Here is an 18,599-nt window from a genome sequence, read left to right on the forward strand (position 1 = left end):
AAGTTCTTGTTGTGTGCTGGAGCATCTTCTGGGTATATTCCAAGGAGTGGAATGGCTGAGTCTTGAGGAAGCCCTATTCCCAGTTTTCTGAGATAGCGCCAGATAGATTTCCAAAGTGGTTGTGCTAATTTGCACTGCCACCAGCAATAACGTAGTGTTCGCCTTTCTCTACATCCTTGCCAGTATGTGCTGTCACTTGAGTTTTTGACCTTAGCCATTCTGATGGGTGTAAGATAGAATCTCAGAGTAATTTTTATTTGCATTTCCTTGATAACTAAAGACACTGAGCATTTTAAAAAGTGTTTCTCATCAATTCACTATGCCTCTGTTAGAATTCTCTGTTTAGCTCTGTAATCCATTTTTAATTGGGTTATTTTGTTTGTTGCTGTCTAATTTCTTGAGTACTTTATATATTTGGGACATAACCCCTCTGTCAGATCTAGGTTTGGTGAAGATATTTTCCAATTCTGTAGGCTGGCAGTTTTTCTTTTTGATGGTGTCTCTTGCCTTACAGAACCTTTTCTGTTTCATGTGGTCTCATTTATTGCTTGTTGAGCTTAGTGCCTGAGCTGTTGGTGCTCTGTTCTGGAATTTGTGTCCTCTGCCTGTGCATTCAAGAATATTCTCTACTATTTCATTTATCAAATTTAGTGTTTCTACTTTTATCATGAGGTCTTTGATATACTTAGACTTCAGATTTATACAGGCTTATTGTTATGGATATATTTGCATTCTTCTACTTGTAAGCATACACTTAGAACAACATTTGTTGATAATTCTTCTTTTGTTCCATTGTAATGTTTTGGTTCCTTTGTTAAAACCCAAGTCGCCATTGGTATGTTAATTTACTTCTTGATTTTCAATATGATTCTATTGACCAAGCTTTCTGTTTTTTTTGTGTGTGTGTGAAAACCATGTATTTTTTATTACTATTGCTTGGTACTACAGCTTGAGATCAAGGATATAGATACCACCAGACATTCTTTTGTTGTTGTTTCAATTATTATTTTAATTTTTCCATATGGAACTGAGTATTGTAATTAAAAGATCTGTAAAGAATTTTGTTGGAATTCTGTGAGGAATTGCATTGAATCTGTAGATTGCTTTCAGTAAGATGGTCACTTTTAGTATGTTAATCCTAGCGATCCATGAGCATGGGACATCTTCCCATCTTCTGATAAATTCTTCAATTTCTTTCTTCAGAGACTTAAAGTTCATATCATGCAGGTCTTGCATTTAATTAGATAGAATTAAACCAACATATTTTATATTGTATGGCTACTGTGAAGGGTGATTTTTGGGGATTTATACTTCAGCCTGTTTATCATTTCTATGGAGGAGAACTACTGATATTTTGAGTTCATTTTGTATACAGTTACTTTGCTGAAGGTTTTAATCAGCTGTAGGATCTCTGGTAGAAACTTCAGTTCACTTATATATAGTATCTTATCATCTTCCAATAGCAATATTTGACTTCTTCCTTCCCAATTTATACCCCTTTGATCTCCTTTAGTTGTCTTATTTCTCTAGTTAAAACTTCAATTACTATATTGAATAGATATACAGAGAGGGTCACACATTTGTAATGGACCCTAACAGAAACCATTAGTTCACCAGCTGGATTTGTGTGGAGCCTTGTGTGGTGTCTCATCATTAATGAGTAGGCATTGTTTATATATCCCCGGGAAAAGTTTACATAACATCCCCAAATCATCTCAAGGGCCCGGTAGCCAACTGGCCATTAGTTTGTTCTGTTTGAATAAGTAGAACCAAGAAGAAGCTTCAACAGAAAAAGTGTCACCAGCTCTAAGCCTCCTCATGTGAAAGTGCTGGACCAGGAAGATGGCCGGTTTGTTTTTGTGTCTAGTCCTAGTTTCTGGTGATTGGGACCATTAAGGCAGATGGACATGGGTAAATTGGTGATCTACACAAAGAGATCAGAGCCAAATGTGTGTTTTTAATGCCAGCACACAGAGAGCTGAGGAAATAGAATGAGGAATCTGAGACTTGAGTAAGATTCAAGAGGTTCTGTTTCAGAAAAAAAAACCGAAAAGCAAAGAGCAACCAATATACAGAAGCCACATAATCTACATCCCAGCCCAGCACAGAACTGGGGAAACAGCAGCCAGCTTCCCCACAAGATTAGTTCCTCTTCCTCAGAGCCTGATAAGATGATGTCCTCATAAAACAAAGAAAAATCAGCCTGCGTAGGACATACACTTTGTGTGGGTTCCTACAACACGAAGACGAAATATCTGCCACCTCTGGCAACTGGAAGACGCCATGACTCCCACTCTCACTGCCCTGCTGTGTCTTGGTGAGATGTGAAGATTAAGAGGGTGAATTCTGGTCTGAGAGGGAATGCACCTTAAACCCATGCCATGGTCCATCAATGTCTCAACAGCTCAGAAATCATCTGCAATTGCAGGGTCTGCTCATATTCAGAGCGAACACTTAGAGGTAACTCTCTTGCAGGACTGAGCCTGGTCTCCGGGAACCCTGCACTTTCAGGTGAGTGTTTGCTTAGCTGTCTGAGATTGGACATCTTTTGTGGGGACTACATGTCACTCGTGAGCAGCAGAGATGGAAAACATCAGGTATGCACTGACTCTTGGGATGCCTGAAACATACTGGTTCTGAGAGCTGGCATCTGAGGAGAAGTCCTTGGACCCAGCTGCCGATTTTCTTGCAGGGGAACTCTCCAAACCCACAATCAGGGTGTTGCCAAGCAGTGTGGTAGCTATTGGGAGCCAGGTGACAATATTCTGTGAAGGGCCATTACATGTTAAGAAGTACTATCTCTACAAAGAAGGAAGTCCAGATAACCTGCTACTAACAACCTTTCCTGATACCAAGAAGAAAGCCAAGTTCTCTATCTCTTCAATTGAATGGTACCATTCAGGTCTATATTGGTGTTCCTGTAAAAACCCTACTGACATGTCAGAACAAAACAGTACAATCCTGGAACTAGTAGTGACAGGTGAGAAAACCCTCCCCCAACCCCAGGATCTGCCATGAGTAAAGGAATATGTTCAATTGGGGCTTATTTCTCAAATGTCAGAAGAGGAAAATAATGCTTCTCATGTGAGTCTACTGAAAGGGCTTCCTCTCCTCTCTTAGGATATTTCCCTGGCAACATCACCCTTTCAGCCCTTCCCAGCCTTGCTGTGAGCATTGGAGGATATGTGACCCTTCATTGTGACTCACAAGAGGCATATGACAGATTCATTCTAATGAAGGGAACTTGGAAGGTCTCCACAACTGTGGCCTCACAGAGTACAACCACTGGGATATTCCAGGCCATATTCAAAGTGGGCCCTGTGACCACCAATGAGAGATGGGGTTTCATATGCTATGGCTATAAAATGAGAAGCCCACAGCTGTGGTCAAAGCCCAGCAACCACCTACAGCTCCTGGTTTCAGGTAAGGAAGATCTATCCTCTCCCTGGTGACACAGGACCTGTTGTGTGGTGGGTGCTTGAGACTTGGTGCTTCTTAAACCAGTGTCACAGAATGTGTGGTACAGTTGGACCTGAAATGTTGAAATAAGGCTTGGTATTAACAGTGGAATCCAAGTTCCAAGTTAAAGTAGTGTCTTTATGTGTCCCTTTGCTTTTGTAGTTCAGCTTAAGTGTCCTTTGCAAGTGTGACCTTCTTTGAGCCACTGTCCTAACACATTCCTCCTGTTTTTCTACATCCCTGCAGGAACCCTCCCCAAGCCCACCATCCGGGTTCATCCAGGTCCCACGGTGACATCAGGGAGCCCTGTGACCATCTGGTGTGAGGGGACCAAGGAAACCCAAATATATGTTATATATAGAGAGCAAAGCCAAGAATCCTGGTACGCACAGAGCCAAAAGGGCCACAACAATAAGGCAAATTTCACCATCTCATCTGTGACACAACTGAATTCAGGGCGATATCAATGCTACTCTTACACCTCTGCTGGGTGGTCAGAACGAAGTAGCCCCCTGGAGCTGGTGGCTACAGGTGAGAGTGCTCTAAGGGGTCTTAGATCCAGATGTTATGCTCCAGTAAACGCTTGTCTAACACAATCACATATCATAGCCTATCCATGGGGGACAATGTTTTCTGTATAAGCTCATTTATTATTCCATATGTATCTTTCCTAGGAGTCTATGAAAAACCCACCCTTTTGGCCCTGGAAAACCCTGTTGTAAAGATAGGAGAGACTGTGTTCATCTCATGTGCCTCAGATCAGAAATTTGACCGGTTCATTTTAAGGAAGGATGATCAGAAAATCTACAGTTCCATATATGAATATTCTGGGGTGAATCTGGCCAGGTTCCACGTGGGTCCAATAACCTCTACGGAAATGTGGACGTTTAGATGCTTTGGCTACTTCACAAGTAATCCTCATGTGTGGTCAGAAGCCAGTGACCCCCTTGAGCTCCTGGTCTCAGGTAAGGAACCCTGAGACTCTTCTGAGTTACACTGCTCCTGACACAAATGCTCAGTGAAGAGACTGGTGTACTTTGAAGCTGAGTTCTCAGTAATCCTGAGACACTTGACTGTAAGACTCACTGTTCAGTAATGGAGGGCAGGGGATAGTGATAATCCAACTTGGGAATGTCAAGAGAGTTATTGACTTACCCATGGCCTTACTGCTTCAATTGATATTCAGGGGTAAATTTCATAGCAATGATTGTTATTTTTATTTAATTAATTTATTTGGATTACTTTCCCATTGTTATCCCCTCACTTGTATCCTCCTGTTCTTCCCCATCCCTCTGTCACCCTATTTCCCTTCCCTATGTCTTTGACAGAAGGGGACCTCCTTCCCCACCATGTGATCACAGCCTATCAAGTCTCATCCTTGTGGCCTGTCAGCAATAAGTTTTGTCTTTACTTTAGAACTGTTCAGAGCCCCACCACTTCTCCTAATTCCTTGTAGGTACCCTCAAGAAACCTACCTTGTGGGCAAAGCCAAATTCTGTGATTGCCTCAGGGAATCCTTTGACCATTGTATGTAACGGGACCATGGATACCCAAATATGTTTCCTGTATAAAGAAGGAAGCCCTGCACCCTGGTATAGACAAATTCCAAAGCAACGTCATAACAAGGTCAAGTTCTCCATAGGATCCATGGAAAAGCACAATGCAGGGCGATATCGCTGTTACTGTTACAATTCTGCTGGCTGGTCAAATCACAGTGACACGCTGGAGTTGGTGGTGACAGGTGAGAGGACACTCCCTCAACCCTTGGATCTACTTTGAGGAAAGGAGTGTGTTCACAGTAGTTTCCTCTTCTCCAATCCTAGAAGAACTGGAAAACGGTTTACTGTATGATTTCACATAATAGGGTCCTAGGAGTTTACACCTGTAAAGTCACACTGTCATCTCAGGAGGGCATGTGACCCTTCTGTGTATCTCACAACAGGCATATAACAGTTTCATTCTAATGAAGGAAGAAGAGAAGAGCTCCAGTGTCATATATATATATATATAATCCAGTGGCTCATCCAGTTATGAGTTCACATTGAGCCTTGTGACTCCCAACTGGAGTTGGAGGTTCACATGCTATGGCTATTTCTTGAGTAGTTCATGCCTTTGGTCACTGCCCAGTAACCACCTAGAGCTTTAGCTCTCAGGTTAGAAAGCCTAATACTTTACCTTGAATGATATTACAACTGACACCAGATTCTAGGTAAGGACCTGATGTGTGTTGGGTGCTTGGACACAGAGCTACTGAACCCAATGTCATAGAATGTATGACACAACTATGCTTGAGGGGCAGAAGCATTGATGAATGATGACATCGTACTTTATGAGTCCAGAGAAAAGTAGGTGATTTTAAATGTGTTCTTCTGCTATTGTAAAACAGCTCTACCTGTCACTTGCAAATGTGATCTGCTCTATGTGACTGTTTTAAAAGATGTGCATTTTTCTTCTTTGCTGGGAACCTTCAGAAACTCACCATCTTGGGTCATGCGTGCTCTCTCATCATAACAGGGAGCTCTGTAATGATATAGTATGAAGGGTCTCTAGAATCCCATTTGTATGTGATGCATAAAGAATGAAGCCCAGACACAGAGGAAGGACATCAGGTTACCGAGAAGAGACTTGATACCCTATGAGCATATACAGGGGGAGGAAATCCCCCTCAGGAACAGGGGAAGGGAATAAGGGGAAAATGAGAAGGAGGGAAGAATGGGAGGATACAAGGGATGGGATAACCATTGAGATGTAACAAGAATAAATTAATAAAAAAATAAAATAAAATAAAATAAAATTTAGTTTGTAAAAAAAAAAATAAAAATAAAATAAAAGTTTTATTTATGTTGCTAAAAAAAAAAAGAGTGAAGCCCAGAACTGAGGGATAGAGAGACTCCAGTAGACCACAACAGTAAGACAACGTTTTCCATTGCTTCTTTGACAAACCTGCATATATGGCAATATAATCATTACTTTTCCAACTCATTTGGGTGGAGAGAGTACACAGATACCTTTCAGCAAGTGGTGGCAGGTGAAAAGACACTAAAATCACAATCCTTGTCTTTTTCCTTGGGAAATACTCTCCCAGTGTTGTTCATCCAGAGATCATCTGCTGGAGACAACATGGGAAGTGTTTCAAAGCAGCCTGCCTTCTCCTCTCCTAGGTGCCTACCATGAAAAACCTACCCTGTCAGCCCTGCCCAGGCCTGTAGTGACCGCAGGTGATAATGTGACCCTTCAGTGTGTCTCATCAAAAGGATATGACTGGTTTAAGTTGACTGGGAAAGATATGAAATTCCTCGGGTCCGAAAAGGCAAATTTGAACTTCGCAAGACAGTTCCAGGCTCTGTTTCCTAATATCTCTGTGCCATCCCCCAAGAAGGGGCCATTTAGTTGTTATGGATACTATACAAATACTCCATATGTGTTTTCAGTGGCCAGTAACGATCTGGAGATACATGTTTCAGGTAAGGAACTCTCTTTATTTAGCTGTGTTTTGATACTTGAAACAATTTATCATAAGCCTGCTAATGTCAGGAGCATTGTGGGACATGGGGGTGTGCTGATGGGAGCTCTTACCTACCAAGGCTCAGAGTATGGGAAATGATGATACTGTCAGAGCAGGATGAGAGGTGGCATGTACTCTCAGATCCATCTGGATGACTTCCTGTCTGTCGTCTCAGGGCTGTCAAGGAAGCCTTCCCTACTGAGCCTGCAAGGTACTGTCCTGGCCCCTGGAGAAAACCTCACCCTGCAGTGTTCTTCTGAGATCAGTTACAGCAGGTTTGCTCTGTCCAAAGATGGTGGAAGTGACCTCCCCCAGCTCTCTACTCATCGGTCACAGACTGGAGGTTTTCATGTCAACTTCCCCTTAGGCTCTGTGAATTTCTCCATTGGTGGCCAGTACAGATGCCATGGTGCACAAAACCTCGACTCTGAGTGGTCAGCACCCAGTGACCCTCTGGATATCCTGATCAAAGGTGAGGAAAGTGATTCATTCATTAGGGAGTCAACAAGGCACAGGCTCAGCTGGGAGGAGGCCTGGGGTTGATCTTCAAGATGATGAGGAGCATCTCAGGAGGAACAGATCTAGAAACAAGGGAATGGATGTGAGATTGTCTGTGCAAATATAGAGACCAGATTCTGAAAGAGGCCTCAGAACAATGATCGTAGCCCCTCACTCATGTTATTCCTCTCTAGGACATCTTCCTGATACACCCACTCTCTCAGTGCGTCCAGGCACCAATGTGTCCTCAGGAGAGAATGTGACCCTGCTGTGTCAATCACCAACCCCAGTCGACACTTTCTTTCTGTTCAAGGAAGGAGCTGCAGCTGCATATCCTTCCATGATTCAAATATCAAAACTCCAAGATCCACAACGTGAGGCAGAATTCTCTCTGAGAGCTGTGACCCCAGCCCTTGGGGGTACCTATGTGTGCTTCGGTTCTAATAGCTCATTCCCTTACCTGTTGTCACATCCCAGTGTTCCTGTGGAAATCAAAGTCTCAGGTAAGGTGATCCAGACTGTCGTGTCCTCAGAATGTCACCCAGGATTCTTGACCCAGGAAGTTCTTGGTTGGGCTAGGAGTAAGTTCACCTAGTAGTAAGAAAAAAAGTTTCCTTTTCAGATATTAATAAATAAGCTGCTGTTTCTCAATTAATAGCCACTCCACCCTTTTCATGGGAATCTAGAAGATTCAAGTTAGGCAGCAGGAAGAGTCTAGAGATTCAGTGTGGATATAAGACTGGGAAGAGATGAGATAATTAGGGTAGCATTCCACACAACATCCCTTCAATTTATTTGTCACAGTTCACTAGGTCTCTCGAACTTATTCCAATAAAGGTTGTAGGTTTTCCTGTCTAGGGAGGTTGTTCCATCCCAGAGTGAATGAAGATTCTCAGAGCATGTGAGTCTTCACTCCTTTTTTTTCCTCCTTTATTAATTTATTCTTGTTACATCTCAATGGTTATCCCATCCCTTGAATCCTCCCATTCTTCCCTCCCTCCCAATTTCCCCTTATTCCCCTCCCCTATAACTGTTCCTGAGGGGGATTACCTCCCTCTCTATATGCTCATAGGGTATCAAGTCTCTTCTTGGTAACTTGCTGTCCTTCCTCTGATTGCTACCAGGTCTCCCCGTCCAAGGGACATGGTCAAAGGTGAGGCACCAGAGTATGTGAGAAAGTCATATCCCACTCTCCACTCTACTGTGGGGAGTGTTCTGTCCATTGGCTAGATCTGGGTTGGGGCTTAAGTTTTACCGCCTGTATTGTCCTTGGCTGGTGCCTTAGTTTGAGCGGAACCCCTGGGCCCAAATCTGCCTATCATAATGTTCTACTTGTAGGCTTCTAGGACCCTCTGGGTCCTTCTACTTTGCCTTTCTCCCATGATTCTCTCATCTAGAGTCCCACTAGAATGTCCTCTCCTCTGTCTCAGTTTCCTGGTAAGTGAAGGCTTTCGTGGGACATGCCCCTTGGGCTAGTATGCAGATATAAGTGAGTATATACCATTTGAGTCTTTCTGCTTCTGGGTTAACTCACTCATTATGATCATTTCTAGCTCAATCCATTTATCCACAAATTTCGGGAATTCCTTGTTTTTAATAGCTGAATAGTATTCCATAGTGTATATGTACCACAGTTTCTTTATCCATTCTTCTATTGAGGGACATTTCGGCTGTTTCCATGTTCTGGCTATTATGAATAAGGCTGCTATGAACATGGTTGAGCAAATTTTCTTGTTGTGTGCTGGAGCATCTTCCAGCATGGTACTGGCACAGCAACAGGCTGGTTGATCAGTGGAATCGAATCGAAGACCCAGATATGAATCCACACACATATGGTCATTTGATTTTGAGAAAGAAGCTAAATCCATTCGATGGAAAAGGGATAGCATCTTCAACAAATGGTGCTGGTCTAACTGGATGTCTATGCATAAAAAAATGCTAACCCTGTATATGCTCATACGGTATCAAGTCTCTCCTTGGTGACCTATTATCTTTCCTCTGAGTGCCACCAGGCATCTCCATCCAAGGGACATGTTCAAATATGGGGCACCAGAGTTTGTGTGAAAGTTAGATCTCCTTCTCCACTCAACAGTGGAGAATGTCCATCGGCTAGTCCGGGTAGGGGTTCGAGGTTTACTGCCTATTTTTTCCTTGGCTGTTGCCATAGTTTTGGGAGGACCCCAGGGACCGGACTCGCCTGTAGTTTTCCAGGACCCGCTGGCTCCTTCTATTTCCTCTTTCTCTCAGGCTTTTCACAGCAGGTGTTTTAAACTATTAATGGTCATTTAATGAGATGCTGAATGGATGATAAGGGACAATGGGAACCAGATGTGGTGAATACAGAGAAGATAGTCTCTGAGTGCCATTGAGGAGCAATCTTTCTTCCTTGACAATAAATCTTCACCTAATGACTCCATGGAGATCCATTTCTAGGGGAATTACCTTTCATGTTTGCATTCCCCAGACTGGACAGCAAGCATAGAGGTCTCTCTAGTTTAAACAGAAATGAAAGATGATTTTCTTCACCAATTATTCGTTCTCAGTGTTTATTTAAACTTGAAGCTTAGACCCAAGTTGAAACTCAAACAGTGTGATATTTGTGAATAATCCAATAAGAAAACCAGAAGGAATCATGGAACTCCAGGGAAAGAGCTTGTACTAAATCATTTTGAAGTTATGCAAATATCCTAATGTGTATTTATTAGACAGGATGTTGATCTCCAAGACTCACTTAGAATTATTAAGTACTAATTAAGTATCAATTTTGTATCATCTCTTCTGTTATTAGAGTCTGATGAGGACATCACTGAATCACAAAACAGATCCAAACCACAGACAGGACTCAGTCATAAAGCTGGTCCAAATGTTTTGATGTCTAATTATCCTTGGGTGACTTTGATCTTCCCTGCTTTCTTTGACCACAGCTCCAGATACACAGTACCATCACACAGTGGAGAACCTTATCAGGATGGGGATGGCTGGCTTGGTCCTTGTGGTCCTTGGAATTTTGGTGTTTAAAGATTGTCACAGCTGGAGAAAGATTCAACATGGAGATGTAAGATGAACAGAGAGACAAAAATGCATCTTTTGTGGTTCTAGGGACCAGAAAATAAATATGAGATATCAGGGAGGTTTATTAGGAAAATGCAGTGGTCTGGTTGGAGAAGTGCCATCAGGTACATATCAGGAGTCACTGTAAATTGAGTGGAAGTGAAAGGACTGGTTTCATGGGGTGGGCGGTGGGGAGTATCCTTCTCACCAAATTAAAGCTATTGTCTTACAACTTGCTGTGGACTTTTGCTGTCATTTGTTCTAATCTCATGACATAGGGAAACATCCTGCAGCACCAACCAGGGTTGGATTCTCATCTTTGTACACATTCTACTTTGTCTGGCTTTCATGTTACATTTTTTAAATAATTTTAAATGACTACACTACCACCTACATTAGGAGTTTCAATTTTTTTCTACTTTCAACAAAATACTTGGCTCAATTATAATAATTTCCAGCATAAATAGAAGCATAGACTGAGAAATAAGTGACTTAATTTATATGATGCCCAACATCTGTTTGTGGAAGCAGTTTTTGACATATGTCCATTGTGTGATTTCTCTTAAAACTGAATAGATTGGCACTGATGCATCATGGTTAGAAGAACTCATTGGCAGTGTACTGTTGATATGGCCACAGAATCATTACTTTTCATCATTTTTACAAGGATCAATTATTTTATTATTTATCTTCTAAAGTTATTGTATAAAAGTCACAAGTCTATACTTTAAGATAAAAACTAATCACTCATGTCTATCTTAAGTCCTCAGGGTACACATCTGTTCAATGACATTTAGAAAAGATTAAATCATATCAGGAAGCTTGAGGCAAAAATTGTTACAGGAAATTAACCAAAGTTTAATCACTAGCCTAGCGTTAGCTGGAAATGCATATCAACCAGTACTAGCCCAGCTGCCATTTTTGTTTTCTGGCCACAAAAAAATCCCTAGCTCAGTTGCTATGAGTGTGCCTTTCTGAACCTCAAGTTGTTCGCTAAGATTTTCTTTTTTTTTTATTGCACATACACACACACACCTTTTATTTTGATTTTTTTTAACAGATCAATGCTATTGTCAAAACCAAGTATTTGTTGAATCAATTTTGTGGAGACTGGAAGACACAGATAGCAAGTTGTTCAGGAGAAAAAGTGTCCACATACACCGTGGTGAGAAAACCCTCCCCAGGAACCTGGCTGCTGCATTGCCAGCCTTACACCGCTAATGGCCTCAGGCCTCTGAATAATCCTGCACAGTGAGTAGCCACAGAAGTTGGTGATGCTGGCTGCTTTCATTTGTGCACATTCGGAAAACATTTGCTGTGTAGGAAGTCCCCTGGGGATTTAGTGAAGGATAGTGAACCAGCCTTCCCTGGGAGGTAATTCTAGTTAGCAAAAGCTGGCTGCGGTGTAGGCAGTTCCAGGACAGTGTGATAACAAGGACACTGGCTCTAAGATGCCTCAGCTGAAAGATGTGCTATTAATTTCTGTTCGGCTGGGAAAACCGCTGCCAACTGAACTGTGATGGGCAGAGGGTTATCAGACACACTTTAATTTCAGTGTTATAAAAATGGAGGGATGGTGGTGGGGGTGCAATGGGGGTGGAGCTGTTCGCTAAAATTTTCTACATCAAAGCCACTAGCAAAGCAAAAGCATCTTAACACAACTGTACTAACAGTCGACATCTCCAAAATCTCTTTAAGTGTGGTTTACATTTCCAACAATTTACATCTCTAGGTTCTTTCTGAGGGTGGTGGTGAATCATGAATCTTCTCCAGCCGCCATCCTTGAGAAAGCTCAATCACAATTAAGTGTCATAGCTAATGATACTTCCTAGTGAGGGGCTGGAACCCCTTAGAGTTTTCATACAACTCATAGATCATGACAGATGTGATGACCATTAAGGCAGCAAGCAGATGTGATGCTGCACAACAGCACGGAATCCTCAGGACAGGCAGCCCTCAGGGCTCTGCCTCTTCCAGGCACACCCATTGTGTTTGTGCTAATCAGTGGGCTACATGTCATGAGTTCTAAAGCTGTTTTGCTATTCCTCTTGCATGGACTCCAGCAGATAACATCGAAATCAGACCCAAAGTAGGGTAATATTTATCCAGAGTTGCTACAACATGCATTGAAAAACAACCAGGATGATGGAATCACAGGACAAAAGAAGGAGAAACAAGTGTCATGACAAAGGTCAGAGGTGAAGCATGTTTATGGGGCAGAGAAGTCCCAGCTATGCACCTTCAGCTTCTTGGGTACATTGCAAAAAGCAATGGCTATGTAGAGTTACTGGATTTTGACTCCCTGGAAATCCTTGTTGCTCCCACTATTCTCTGCTAATATATCATGACAACAAATATATATGCATATATATTGTGTACACATATTTGCATATAAATATATATATATATATATATATATATATATATATATATATATATATATAAAATGGCCTGTTTATAGATCATGTATCATATATAGACTTCAGCTATACCATATATATGACACATGAATATATATATCATATATCTCAAATTCATTATATATAGAGAGAGGTCTTTACATGTATGTGTTTGTAGATAGATAGACAGATAGAAAGATACATACATATATACATACATACATAATACATACATACACGTATAAATAAGAGGGATATAGGTATTCAGGGTGGCTGTATAGTTGCTATAATTGATCCTGCTACTCATGTATTGTTAGCAATATTTGATAGATCTAAAGTTTATATATTGGTATGCATAATATATAAGCAGGTTATTTTTATATGTGCTGGATGGAATTTAAATCTCATAGCTACACATGATCATTAGATTAAAACTCATCTTACCTCATTAAAATCCTACATCTGAATACTAATTTTTAAAGATGCTTGTGTAGATTATCAGTTCATAAGCTCATTTTTCATTTACAGCATCACCACAGTGCCCACTGTTGTTTACATGTGATCACTGCATTGTCATTTTTAATGAATTATTTATTCACTATATATCCTGATCATGGCCCTCATTCTCCTCTCCTACCAGTCCGATCCTTTTTCTCTCTTCCCCATGTCCCCCTCCACTATGCCTCATAAAAGGAAGTCACTCCAACAATTCACCCCACCATATCAACTTGCATCTGGACTGAAAATGCCTCTTCCCCTGTGGCCTGGCAAGTCATCCCCCTTTAGAGAAAAGTGCTCCAATAGCAGGTAACAGAATCTCTACATTAGAGGCAGCCCCTTTGCTCTTACTAGGGGACCCCTATGAAGCCAGAGCTGCCCATCAGCTTCATCTGTGTAGGAGGTGTAAGTACAGCCCATATGTGGTCCTTGGTTGGTTGGAGCTTCAGTCTCTGTAAACCCCTCTGTGGCCTGGTTAGTTGGCTCTGTTGGCTACTTGTGTAGCTCCTGCCCCTCAAATCTTTCTTTTTTGCCCCCACCGTTCCACAAGTTTCCCTATGCTTTTCCCAGTGTCTGTCTGTGAGTTTTGCTATACATCCTACAGCAAGTAAGGGAACAAGAGATAATTGTCTACACAAGGCAGAAGAGTCTTAAGTTTTACTACCGGTCTTAAATGGGAGCTAGTGGCATCTGGAACATTGAGATGTAGTTAGACCTGAGAGGGAGGTGGCCAAGAGAACAGGTCTCACTATGAGGTCTCTGGTATATCCTTTTCCTACTAAGAAGCCCAGTCCACCACCTATCTACATGGTCCATTCAATAAGGGAGTCAAGACCATGGTCCTCAAATGTCTCCAGAACATGAGCAGATTCCTATTGTATATGTTACATCTGAGTCCTCCAGAGTCTAGAGCACACCAGGACTTCACTGACCACCTTCCCCCAGCATTGATGATGGATATTTAGACCTGTGTCTGAGGGAATCTTCTCCTAGTTTTACAAAGGATTTCTCCCTAGTTTATGCTACCATCCCAGAAGGGGATAAACCAGCTTATACTTATGAGAGTATATCATACTCCTTAAAGGGAGTATAGAGATACCTGCTTTATCAACATTTCTGTCAATATACAGACGGGTTTCTCCCTGTCTCCATAGTGCTCTCCTACCTTGTACTTGGGACTCTAGCAAGTCTCTCTCTCTCTCTCTCTCTCTCTCTCTCTCTCTCTCTCTCTCTCTCTCTCTCTCTCTCTCTCTCTCTCTCTCTTTCTCATTAAATAAGACTTTCTTCAGCTCATCCCTTTGGAGAAAGAATAAATGAAGGATGATGATGATGATGTGTTTACTACCTTTTGAATATTTAGATAGTGTAATTAGAGGTCAGCTTTGTAGAAATCCAGGTCCCCCTTCTGGGCACAGGACTCTTAAAGAGCCCATATTACTTGGTGTCTCAGTCTTCCTACCCTGGACTGCATGCCACTAATGTCAGCACCAGGCTGAGGACACTCCATTTGCAACCCAAGTATCTTAAGTGTCTTTGTTACAGATGTTTCTCTCCAAAGTTTTTCTTCAACCACTTTACAGGGCAACTCTCACTGCTCCATCGTGCAACTCCAGTCATGTGAGAAGGTTTGGCTGGACTAATGAAACTTCCAGGCTGTAGTGTCTGAGGATTTGTGCCTGGTAGGGGAACATGTCTTATCCTTTCATTTCCCTTCAATGGTCTCTGAATAAGGAGAGAGGCTCAGGGGCAGGGAAGGGGGATAGGGAGAAGTGGAAAGAAGGGTGGAACTTAGAGGAGAAGAGTGGGCTAAATTGTGGGGAAAAGTAAATAAGTAAATAATAAAAATTCAAAAAAAATAAAGTAGGATCTGAAAAGAGTGTTCAGTCGAATTGGATGTGGTTCTTTCGGATGGTGACAATGTCCAGATTAAAGATGGACAGTTTCCCTGAGCTTAGACCTCTCCAAGTATTCAGTAATCTCATGGTCCTGTACAACTTTGTGATCACGTGCATCTTCGGCCCAGATGCACTACTGCTTCTCATGTCCCCTTCTAGAGGTGGAGGTGCAGATTTGGGACATCCATGAGTTATTGCCACCACATTGGAGGTCATAACTTAGCTTCTTTTGTGATGAGTTAGAATGTCAAATTAAGGCCTTCAAGTTATTGGACCAGCTGACCTGAGCATTAACACTGAAGTAAATGACACCATCATCATAGTCTGAGGGACGAAGAACAGAGGGCTGTTACCTGAGCATTGAGGAAAGTTACTCATTTGTGTGTGTGTATGTGTGTGTGTGTGCGTGCACGCGTGCACGTGCGAGCGTGTGTGTGTAATGATAACATCAAAAATAGGAGGGGAGTTCCAATTGGGATTGGGGGAGGAGAGGATGAAGGGGAAAATTAAGGAGAAAGTGAGATATAAAGAGAAAGGGCTCTGTTTTATGGCAGGAAGATGTAGATAATCAGCAAGTAAAAGTCATAGGTGGTCCAGCAGTGAAGTGATCTCCCTGAGTGAGGCAGCCAGGGCTTGTGAATATCTTCCCATCCTTTCAGTCAAGCCAGGAAGGAAGTGGGCTCCACAGATTTCCCTGTCATTCCACTTTTAGTCTTAGGTATCAACTTCAAACCATCTTCCTCTGTAATATCCTTATCCTTTAGTCACTGGCACAGTCAAAGCTCAGCAGGATTCAAATTGTTAAGTTGTTATCATTGTATCAAGCTCTTTTTTATCATAAGATGTAAATCAAGCCTCTGTCCCCACTCCAGTTAATTTTTTTCATAGCTTCAGCCTCCTGGGGTAACCCTCTCTGTCCCTGATCATCTGTAGTGATAAATCCTTACACAGCAACGTCTCATTTTGACATTCATAGCCACTTGAGTTAATCTTTCCCACAACAAAACTGGTATATCCTCCACAAGGCAAATCTTCCTGATTCGCCATCTCTGCCTGCTACGTACAGCATCATTTACTAATGCCCATATGCCTCTCCCAGCTGCATCTTGGAACTAAGCGGGCCAAAGGAAAGACCTTTCTAACAACCTCAATCTGATATGGAAAAAGACACTTCCTTTCTTGACCTGTTTAACCAAAAATGTGTCCTTGTACTTAGGTTAATTATGCTGGGCTCACGTGGAAAAATACACACTCTTTAGAATGGAGATACACACATCATTTGTATTCAGACTACTACAGAAGTTTTATTAATTTTCTTTTTTAATTAATTAATTAATTAATTAATTAATTTTTTCTCCTTTATTAATTTATTCTTGTTACATCTCAATGGTTATCCCATCCCTTGTATCCTCCCATTCTTCCCTCCCTCCCATTTTCCCCTTATTCCCCTCCTCTATGACTGTTCTTGAGGGGGATTACCTCCCCCTGTATATGCTCATAGGGTATCAAGTCTCTTCTTGTTGTACTATTGCTAACCCCCAATCTACATAATGGTTTTACTCTTGATATAGCAGCATGTACATATTTTCTTTTGCTAATTTATGAAAAGATAAAACCACAGAATACATTCATTATGCAAGTCACCCTATAAAATGTGACCCCAGCAATCATGTTGCTTTTCACTTAGGATAACCCATGCCATTCTTTGACAAGTATACACCCCCAAGTCTCTCTTCACCTTTGTTCATGTTTGGGATAGTCACTTCTTCAATGTGTCTCTACCACAAGGACTCAGTTTATTTATATCCTTACTTGGCTTTAACATTTTTTTGTTGTTGTATGAATACCAAGGAGGGATGGGGAACACTTGAAGTGAACCATGAAACAAAAGACTAGATGGATTGAGTAGAGTCAACAGCGCTCAGGGGACATCCCAGGTTCTCCATTTACACCCATGTCAATCAGCTTCATCCAGGAGCCAGAGAAGAGGAAGTTGCTACAGCAGAAGTTCTAGCCACTTCCATTCCTGAATGATTCTCATGGTGAGCTAGGAGAATCCCACTTAATCATGAATTCTCATCAGCAAAAAGAATTGTCTCCTTTTTTTAGACATTGGCTTCTGAGTCACTGAAACGGCTAAAGTATTGACATGAAGCAAAAAAATATGATTTTATCTAACAAAACTTACACATTAAAATATGGGTCGATTTTTAATTATGTTCAATAAAAGAGTGAGACACAAGATGCCATCTGTTGTTACTTGAGTCTTATGACACATCCAGGTAGACAGATCTACTGAGGCTGAAAGCAGGATCTGAGGAAAGCACGGAATGGAAGTGAATATAAAATTGGAACATGGTTCTCTTGAGGGCAGTGGCAATACTTGATTTGAGACGGACAATTTCCATTAGTGTATGACCTCCACATGGGCAAAAACATATACTCATTTTTAAGATCAACTTCGTTGGTTTTTTTATGTTTGTGTGCATTTTTCTTCTGTCATTTTAATATATCGGTACATTGAAAATAAAATTCTTTGTGTATTGCTTTTTTTCACCTGCTATTAGGCTGTAAATATTTTTGAGATTCAAGTGTTTCCTGGTAGGCCCTTTAGGATAATTCAAGTAGAGGACCATATTATATGTAAAGAGGGGTAACTTGACTTTTTCTTCTCCAGTGCTTTTTACTTCTTTCTCTTGTGTATTGTTCTAGCTAAAATACTGAGTACTCCAGTGAAAATGATTGAAAGTGTAGGTACCATTTTTCTTATTACAGTTTTAGAGGATATGCGTTTAATTCTTGCAAATTTAATACAATATTGTTAAAGGAATCAAGTAGAAGAAATCAATTAACTTTATTTGCAAATGATATGATTATGTTAATAAAGGACACCAAAGACTCTATAAGAGATTTATTATTAGTTTCATTGATGTGGTAGTGTACAAAACTGACTTACAAAACCCAGTAGCCTTTCTATATATCAATAACAAATAAGCTTTCAAATATTAAGGAGACAACCTCATTCATAATAGTTTCGTAAAATAACAAAATATTTAGGAATAAACCTAAAGAAGGACTTGAAAGACCTTCGAAATGAAAATTCAAATGTTTGTTTGTTTTTTTTTTTCAAATCCTGAATTTGGCATTTTATTCATGTTTAACTTGACCACATAATTTATCTCCTAAGTGGCTATGCCTTCATTTTTTAACACTGAGAGAAAAGTTATTACAGTAAGCAAAACAGTATGATGCCCCAACATTTCTAGATACAATGCAAAATTAAGTTTGATAAGA

The 18,599-nt window shown here is 41.1% G+C and overlaps 2 protein-coding genes across 2 annotated transcripts in view; both read left to right on the top strand.

Moving 5' to 3' along the window:
• LOC311590897 (leukocyte immunoglobulin-like receptor subfamily A member 3) overlaps positions 1–18,599 on the top strand; it is a gene marked incomplete at its 3' end in the record, with an annotated part of 108,770 nt that overhangs the window by 70,551 nt on the left and 19,620 nt on the right. Inside the window, exon 4 of the mRNA XM_084770192.1 lies at positions 3,121–3,423. Within this exon, the coding sequence (XP_084626318.1) occupies positions 3,121–3,423 (303 nt within the window). The remainder of the gene's footprint in view (positions 1–3,120; positions 3,424–18,599) is intronic.
• On the top strand, positions 3,514–10,919 carry LOC311590790 (leukocyte immunoglobulin-like receptor subfamily A member 3; the record flags this gene model as incomplete). Its single annotated transcript, XM_084770049.1, has 8 exons — positions 3,514–3,520; positions 3,706–3,990; positions 4,134–4,424; positions 4,916–5,200; positions 6,621–6,923; positions 7,140–7,436; positions 7,657–7,965; positions 10,251–10,919. The coding sequence occupies 8 exons, from the start codon at positions 3,514–3,516 to the stop codon at positions 10,478–10,480; spliced, it is 2,007 nt and encodes a 668-aa protein (XP_084626175.1). The 3' UTR covers positions 10,481–10,919.

This window comes from Acomys minous (assembly GCF_964271855.1).
Source record: "Acomys minous genome assembly, chromosome: 20".
Classification (NCBI taxonomy): Eukaryota; Metazoa; Chordata; class Mammalia; order Rodentia; family Muridae; genus Acomys; species Acomys minous.